Source organism: Mastacembelus armatus, chromosome 6, assembly GCF_900324485.2.
Source record: "Mastacembelus armatus chromosome 6, fMasArm1.2, whole genome shotgun sequence".
NCBI lineage: Eukaryota > Metazoa > Chordata > Actinopteri > Synbranchiformes > Mastacembelidae > Mastacembelus > Mastacembelus armatus.
Genome location: NC_046638.1, coordinates 11,209,817 through 11,218,802, shown reverse-complemented (window position 1 = coordinate 11,218,802; position 8,986 = coordinate 11,209,817). Strand labels below are relative to the sequence as shown.

At 36.6% G+C, this 8,986-nt stretch overlaps 1 protein-coding gene across 2 annotated transcripts; it reads left to right on the top strand.

Moving 5' to 3' along the window:
* Nucleotides 1-500: 500 nt before the first annotated feature.
* On the top strand, nt 501-5,207 carry lysmd4 (LysM, putative peptidoglycan-binding, domain containing 4). Of its 2 annotated transcripts, none has more exons than XM_026310394.1 (3): nt 501-611; nt 2,606-2,877; nt 2,997-5,207. In XM_026310394.1, exons 2-3 carry the CDS (start codon nt 2,620-2,622, stop codon nt 3,513-3,515), a joined length of 777 nt encoding a protein of 258 aa, XP_026166179.1. In that variant the 5' UTR covers nt 501-611; nt 2,606-2,619; the 3' UTR covers nt 3,516-5,207. The 2 variants fall into 2 exon arrangements, with proteins under 2 accessions (XP_026166179.1, XP_026166180.1); XM_026310395.1 differs by having other exon boundaries at nt 562-648.
* The last annotated feature ends 3,779 nt before the right edge of the window (nt 5,208-8,986 follow it).

Sequence of the window (8,986 nt, the reverse complement as noted above, 5' to 3'; positions counted from 1 at the left end):
CGATATTACCACTACCATGACCTTTCTAAAGCCTTAGAAGCAGTATTGATTCTCTATCAACCTTTCAGATTATGGCTGTGTGCTGCTGTCCTCGTCATCACCTCAGCTATTTTTTAAATGTGGTGGTTTCCATGTTGGACACTAAAATGTTCTGTACTGTGGTATACCATTGCATGGTGAAAGTATTGTTAGAGTTAACTGAATACTGTCTCAGTACCACAGTTTGTCTTTTGAATCAACTTTTGAATCACTGTTTATTTTAGATGTATGACTCTGATATGGGCTGCTTTCAAATATAGGACATTTAAATGATTATGTTTTCTTGCACTGAAGCAATATTTCACACAACAACTGGATAGCAGAAAAATCTAATGTCTTCCCCATTTGCTTGTCTAATTTCTAGAGAAGCAGTTTTTGTTGTTGATTATGTGTCAGTCATATTCCAGATCAGAGGGTGGCGATGTTTTCGTCTGGCCGATTTAGTTGAAAGTGAGTGCGAAGAAGAAGAAGAAGCATGCTAACATCGCAGTCTGTGCGGTAATCTTAGCCAGTCAAGGACTGCTTTAGGAAGGCGGTGGTTTGCGTTACCGTTGCCAAACCATTTGGATAAGGTAACTAGATGGAAACAGCGCAGTCTTAGTTTGAAAAGTATGTGAAACTGGATTTCCTGTTGGCAGCGAGTGTCCATATGGTGTCAGGCTCTTGAGCTATCTAACTGTTGCTGAAGTAAAGCAATTCGCCGACTTGTTTGGCTGAACACACGTCGAAGTGTGTGTGCTAAAGCTAACCTGCTAGCATTAGCTACCGCTGGCTTGCTAGCTAACGCTAATGGTGCATTCAGGCGCTCCCTGTGTGCCCCGTTCTTCAGCAACCAAAACGGCTGTCTAAAAAATGAGCGGTTGAACAAATAAAAAGAAAAAGTTGGTCTCGTGAGTTTGTTTACGTTGATATAGCGCAAATGTTTTCTGTATAGTAAAAAATATACAGACCTTAGTAATAACACACAAAAAACATTAACAATAAGCGAAAGCTTTGTGCGTTTCCCGTTTACTTTGCTTCGTTTAGGCTTGTAAAAGTGTCATTCCAGTTCTGACAAAACAGTGTTGGACTGTAACTATATACTATTGTACTTACAGAAAGTAGGTACACTTTTTAGGTACTTTATTGAAATCTTCTACTTGTACTTCATGTTTCAGAGGAAAACAATGTAGCGTCCTTGTTTTACTCTGCTCGTTTTGACAGCCGTAGTTATTTACAAATTACATGATTTTCACATTAAACATGAAATAATATTAAAATATGATGCTTTATTATGGCTTATTCCACCCAACTGTGCAAGTACAACTGTAAAGATTAACTGGTTAGTGAGTTGACAGAGTTATTAAAAGTAATTTTCCAAGTTAATTTTAGTCAAGGAAATAAATGGTTCAATCCTATTTTGATTAATTTTAATAATTTTAATTTGTAATCATTTTGAGGTTTTGATCAGATAAAACAAGTGCTGTGAGGGGGTATAGGTATTCATGATGGCCACATTACTGATTTTTACAAACCAAACACCCAGTTAATTTAAAAATATTCTGCAGTCATCCAGTTATTAAAGAGTTTTTATATTAATGTATAGTAATACTTAAATGTAATATTGAATACTTCTACATTCACAGAAGACATTTTCTGCAATGAAATTGTCTGCTTTTCATAGTTTAAGTTTTTCTGACATAATTTTGCTTTACTAATATTTTAAATGCACTTTTATTTGTAACAATATTTTTATATTGTGGTATTAGCAGTTTTACTTTTAACTAAGGAATCTGAATACTACCACAAACAACCTGATGTGTTTTTTGCATGATGCCAGCAGACCAAACAAAGTAGCCTGATCTCTATTGATAACCTATCTGCTGTGAAAATTGAAAAGGTAACCATAGTAACAATAATATGCGTCAGCTCTTTATGAGAGAGATTTTTCTTCTTACATAAAGGGAAAAGGGTGAACACCAGAGGTGGGGTGAAGTTAAGCGCAAAATGATTTTCTGTGAGTTGGTCAAGTAAACATTTTGTTTTCCTCATTATAGTATGAGACATTCAGATTCACCATTCAGTACATCAGTGCTGCCCGCTCAATAAACATTGTTAGTGTGCGTTGACATTTTCACCTTGTGAGTCCTAGGCCTTGATACCTTGTTGTTTAAAGTAGAGCTGAAATGGTTTGTTATTTAATGTATTAGTAGTCTGACATAATATTGATAAACAGAGGTGATGATTATCAGTTCAAGCCATTTGTTAAAAAAGTGCAAAGTATTGTCTTGTCAGTGGCTCAAATGTAAGGATTTGCTGCTTTTCTCTGCCTTAAATGATTATAAATAACCTTTAAGCCAAAACTCAGCTTTGAGCATAGGCTGACAGTGCCAGTGTCAGACTTGCTAGCTTACAGTATCTAAATATTTATACAGAATCAATATATTTACACAGAGTTTAAGTTCTGTAATTTATTGTTTGTATAAACATGTTTGCTATGAAGTATATGTTAGTTCTAATAAATGTAAATGTTAAATATATATTTGAGTTAGTTGTTAATATTGTAACGGGGATGTATTCTTTTTAGGCTGGTGCTCTATTATGCGGAGAGGGGAGCATATTCCACAGGCTTTTCAGGCCCCAGTGGATGTTCATGCCAGCGCAGATGGCCAGGTTTACATGTTCAAGAGGAGGCCGAATGAGGCAGCTATATGCTCAGACGATGAGGAGCTCAGTCTCATGGATAAGAGGCCACAGGCTTTCCAAGACCAGGACAGACTAAGGAATGTCCAGCTGCTGGAGCGGGAAGTGTTAGATGGTGACAATCTGAATAAGCTTGCACTGCAATATGGATGTAAGGTAAAGATTTCTGAAAATCTCTGCAGTTTATATAAAATTCTCATGTCGATGCTCTCTTTACTGAGCTATTATGGTAAGTGCTGACATAAATGTACTTTGTTACCTATTTCTGTCAACAGGTGTCTGATATCAAGCGTGTGAACAACCTTATGCACGAACAAGATTTATTTGCCTTGAAATCTATAAAAATACCAGTTCAGCAACACAGCTTCTTAACAGAGACATACACAGACCTAAGTGACCTTCAAGAAGAAATACCACATTCATCTACCAGACCAGTGAGACCTCAGGACAGAGTCAGAGCCCAACCACATCTACAGAAGGTCACAGAATTTCTAATGGAGGTGGATAATGATATTGAGAAATTGATTCAGACTACAAATGATCAAGATGAGGACTTCTTGGATAATTCTGAGAAACAGCAACAGTTTGGATTCAGAAAGCGCCTGACAAGTCACGGTTCAGACTGGGGCATCCAGTGGTGGAACGCTTTAATTGCCATGCTCTTAATAGGGATCGTTCTGCCATTATTTTATATAATTTATTTCAAAACAAAAGATAATAGTGTAATTTCACCTTTACAGACATCCATCACCTATTCAAACATCTCAGGGACCGCTTTTCAAGAACCAAGATAGTGGAGGTCTTGTTTTAACTAAGTGCAATAAGTTTCCACCAGTGAATTTTGCTTTTAATTATAGTACAACTGTGCCAGTTGATGCAGATACTTCAGTGCCTACAACAACATGAATTTTCTGTACACTACTTTTATTTTTGTGACGGTTTGGGGCAAACAGTTTTTATAAAGTACAGTTAACTAAAATAATACTCTTGGTACTATGTATTCCCAGTCCTTTGCTTTGACAAACTCTTGATGTTTGTTGGGTCTGCAGTTCATCGGGTGCTTTACTACCTTTGAAGTATGGTTTAACATCACATGATCATGATCACATGACGAGCAGAACAAGAATTGCTAATGGAAAATGTATTTGTCTAAAGAAAAAAAAGTACACTGCAAGCATTTGTGTACACGTTAGCAAACCTGCCTTTGCACCATTTGCTGTTGTCTGTATTAGTAATGTCATTATACCAGTATCAGATACTTTCAACACAAACCTAACACAGTTTAACTTTTAAAAATATATTTAAACTTGAGGTTGTGTTCCCCGCTGCCAATGTGTTTGATCATTATTACTTATATGACTTATTTTTGTTGTCTGTGTACTGTTTAATTATGCAACCTGTGTCTTCTTTCTGGGTTTGACAACGCCAAAAGTGTGAATTATGTTTACATTAAGAATTGGGTGCAATATACTTTATCTGTGTTCATTTGTCATTTTGCAGTTGTTAAAACGTAAGATTCTGCATCATGAACATGGCATTTACTCAATCTAGGTTCCACGAATTAAATGTGAAATAAAAGTGCCTTAAACTTTGATTGACAAGTTATGTCAGATTGCACAGTTGAGTCCCCAGTGGACAGGTTGGTAATTTGGCATTGCTTGTCCTGTGCACTTTCTAGAGTCTGAAGTATTTTAATGTAATAAAACTGGAAAAAGTATTTTCTAAAGTCTTTATGTTAACTGCTTTTAATGAAACTATTGACATGATGTCAGGACTGTGAAGAGTGTTTGAAACTGTTCATTCAGCATGTTTTTATTTATTATAAATGTGTGTGAAAGTGCCTCTGAAGTGTTCCCACAGGTTTTCATGTGTGTTTTAGTTTTTTATGACAGATGTTTTTATTTGCCACCCAAAATTATTTTAGCATATTTGTTTAGTTATTATAGACACACAACATATAGGGAATTATCTACTTGCTGCTGACAGCAAACATAAAATGAATCATACACACACATGCTGAATAGCTATAATATGTATTTTGTCAAGATGTATTAATAGAAAATTTTTTGGTTTTTGTTTTGTTTTGTTTTTTTCATTTAGTTGCAGTATCCACAATTACCAAAAGATGGCAATATAAACAAACAGTGATGCTATGTAGTCTTCGGAGAAACAGAGTCAGATAATATTACATTTAGGATGATTATATGGTTATAGATTGATTTTGGATTACACAAGACGGTATGATTTTAATTTATATTTTAGGTAACAGTATTTTAGTTACGTAGCTCCAAAGCAGCTGTAAGACAGCCTTCCCACAGGCGTAGTGAACTTCATGTCAGTAGCTAAATAGAACCTGAACATCTGCTTGGTCAGTCAGTGGTTTACTAAACAATGTCTCCACTGGAATTTATTGAGAAAAGACATGATGTAGTTGGATGAATTAGATAAAAAAAATACCCTTGTATAATAAAAGCAAATGAAAAATGGCTCCAGTGTGATAGGTATTTTTTAGCATTTACTAAAGAGTTACATTACTGCCACATCATAGAAGGTTTTAGTCATGCTTATCTGTTTTTTTGGATTTGGTATGATTGTTGGCTGAATTTAAGGGGAAACCCTACCATAAAATACATCATCTGTTGGATGCTTTAAATTGGAACACTTTAGAAATAAACAATGAATTCATATGTATAACAAAACACAGGAGAAATGAAATATGATTTTCCTCACTAACACATCCAACATGATTTTGAAGTCCCAAAGGCAAAATGAATTGTTTTGCTTTCCCCCTCCATGCAGTAATCCAACCATAAGGTCAGCAACAGAGCAGCACTGCTAAAACTAATAGGAAATTCATTTTCTGGCACATGGAGGCTCACTGTACAAAGAGTTTGTAGACTTTAATGCCACATCCATAAGAGACATTTTTAACTTCTTTAGGAATTGAAAAGGTAGGGACATCTGAAGGGATGAGATTGGATTAGATAGATTAAATACAGTAGGATAAACTTTTCGTGATTTCTTATATTTGTGAGTGTTCTACTCAAGTTCAACAGTGAAATGTATATAGAGGCAGGGAACAAGTTACATTAACACAGCATCAAGAACTGCAGTTGTAGTTCAACTCCATTTCTGCAGAGGCTTTATGCCTTTTTATTATTCCATGACCTGAGACCCTCATCTCATAACTACACTCACGAACCCGGCTCTGATCTAGCTCCAGGCCACAGAGTTCTGGCATGCTGCCAGCTCCCAGGCTGAGTCTTATCCTACTGTTGACACACGGGCCTCCCCTCCCTTTTTCCTTTACCTCCAACCTGGACACTTCCACTCCCTGCCTTTTTTTATTGGATGAAATCCATATCAAGTCTGCTCCTGCAGAAGTAAGATTGACTTAATATAATCTGATTCTTACCTTCAGCTAAACATGGTGTGCCTGATTAGTATTAACAAGTAGGGTTTGGCTGACATCTAAGATTATACTCTTACAAAAAGAAACTGGACATAAATGAATCTACCTGGAGTACCCTGTGTATGGTTGTTTTTGTGGGCGGTGTCACAGAATAGCTGGTTTGGAATCCAGCACATTTTTGGAGTACAGCATGCCTTTATGGAGGTGGAGGCTGAAGTGCAGGGGGCTTTCCCCCTGAACAAAGCACAGCCATCCATACAGTCTGGGTGGAGGGTAAATAGAGTGAAAAGATTCATGACCAACCCAAAGCTCTGCAGCTTTAAGAAGTTTGCACACTTGAGCAGCTGGCAGTGGGCCACTTGGCCAACATAAACAGCCCTAATCCTTTTTCCAAGGAGCTTTCAACACTCATCTCTCTGGCACATCGGCCACTGACTTACTCTGTTTCTGACATTCCTGTCCATTTGGCATTCTGCGGAGCCATCACCAGGAGGCACTGTGGTCCTTAAGATGTAAATGCTGTTGGGTGTAAGCTGTTGATCATTATTCACTGCTAAGGTATGTGCCTTCCTTTGATTTTCCCCTGAAGCGAAACAGGTCTCAGTTTTCACTTCTTTCTTAGTAGGAATGGAGGCTTAGTTTCACAATGTCATGCTAACCTGAAGTCCGCAGAACTACAAGTCATTTATAAAATGAGTATTGACAAACTATAAACTTTCTTATGGCTCCTATTCTTCATATACAAGACATTTTTAATCAAATCACCTTTTTGGTGGAAGGTTAACAGTATTTTTTTATAACTAAAAAAGTGAAAACCTTCAAATTCATTGAAATAAATGTAACAAAGTTGATTTTAAGAATCTCATAAATAAAAATTATGGTTATTAGAATTAGAAAGCAAAATATAGTCAAGATATTCTCAGTGTGAGTGAGGCTAAGGCTTGTTTCGGTGGGGGCAGGGAGATCCAGGGATTTGATTTCCTCCGCTCCCGGGGGGATTTGGCAGACACAGGGTAATTTGTAGTGAAATTTCCAGCACAGTTTGTTTTGCAGGTGGCTGAGAACGAAGGCAGGGCGTGGTGGGGAATGAGAGAAGCAATTTGCTGTCTGTGGGCTGTGAATGTGTGTATTGTTGCACAGCACCAGGTTTAGTGTTGAGCCAATACCAATGTGCATTGGTCAGAGCTGGACTGGTGGAAGGGAGACAGCAGTAAACAATCATGGACAAAACAAAACTAGCATATGGATTTCAATATGTATGAATAGTAAACAGTGATACCAATGATTTTTTTTTTTTCACAGAAATGCTAAATCAAACTACATTTTGACAGGGTTGTCCATTCTGCAAAAACAAGTTTGCTACTTTTCACTCTTTGTGTAGGAACATGAAGGACTATGTCAGTTTGACACAAAAAAAAAAAAAAAAGTTTCAATCTGTGAAAGAGGTCATATGACAAAGAACCATGAGTATGTATTTGAAGGTTGTTGCCAGGAGACATTTCAGTCTCACAAGCTTCAGAGTGGGTTCAATTAAAAACTCTTCTCTTTGAATCCACAGCCAGAATTTCAATGTATAAATCAATGCCAGATGTTACAGCACCACTTGAAGAACACACAAGGTGTCAAGGACAGACCTAAGATTAATTTGTTTTTATCAGCATATATTTAGCCTTATGAGAAGCATATATTTGTCCAAACTAATCCACCACATGAAAGCAGAAAATATAATATCAAGAAATATTCAATCACCAGTATTTTTATGCAGTAGATCGAGTCGAATGCCTAATATAATGTACAGTATGTACACTTTATGCTATCCCTTAGTCTGAGGATCATCTGAAGACACAGCTGGCTGCAAAATGTGATGTTCTGTCAGTCATAGTCCTGCAGGGACAACTGTTTTTCTTTCACCCCCACTAACCAATTGTGGTGCACCTGTTTTACATTCCACCCAAGGTTTACGGGGTCTTCACTCGAGAGACAGTTCCAGTCAAACAGAGTACACGAAGACAGCAAGCCTATAAAGTCTTTCATTGTATTTTTCTCTTCAATCACTGTGACACCCCTCTGACATTAGTAATTAATCCCAAAGCGCCAATGTTGTATCTGTAGTTTCCTCAATGGATGTTTTGCTATAAATGCCTGAGGTGTACTAACCGCATAATGAACAAAGTGATATTGATATTTTGTGATTATAATATGGGCATGTTGTCATTGCCTGAGGTGTACTAACTGCACAACAAAAGGGTAATCTACTCCACGACTTTGAATAATTAATAAAAAAGTTGAAATGTTAATACTTAATGTGCCATTAGCAGTCATGCTTTATTAACAGGAGGCACCTGAACATTTTTGTTAGAAGGGAATAATAATTAAGAATTAAAAAGATTCCCAATTATATTAAAAAAATGTTTTTGTAGTTAAAACATAAATATGGCTTTAAAAGATTAGAAAATGTGTTTAAAGATGTTTATACACCACTGATCAGTGTATAATGTGCAGCTGTACAGCTGCAGGTCATAGTTAAAGGTGCTGTTGTACTGGCCTACATTATATATTATATATGTGTTCTATTATATTTTTTATCCTCCCACATACAATGAGCAGAACATCAAAAACACCTGTCAATACTGTGCAGTGTAGCACAGCAGATTGGGGTGAATTTAACAATAAAACATACGACATAATTAAATAAACATCCCTTTCGCTGTACCAAAATCATTCTAGGGACCAAAACAGCCGACTTTATGACAATCTAGTTGGAGACTGCTAGGTCATTAGGCATATTTGTAATGTGTAAATATGTGTATCTGAGTAATTCACAATTATTGAAATACTACTCAAGCATAAAAT

Bases quoted from the DNA above. Each gene is read 5' to 3' on its own strand.
- lysmd4 (XM_026310394.1), top strand. From the start codon at position 2,620: ATGCGGAGAGGGGAGCATATTCCACAGGCTTTTCAGGCCCCAGTGGAT. The intron at 2,878-2,996 runs GTAAAGATTTCT...TTCTGTCAACAG, and splicing joins CACTGCAATATGGATGTAAG to GTGTCTGATATCAAGCGTGT.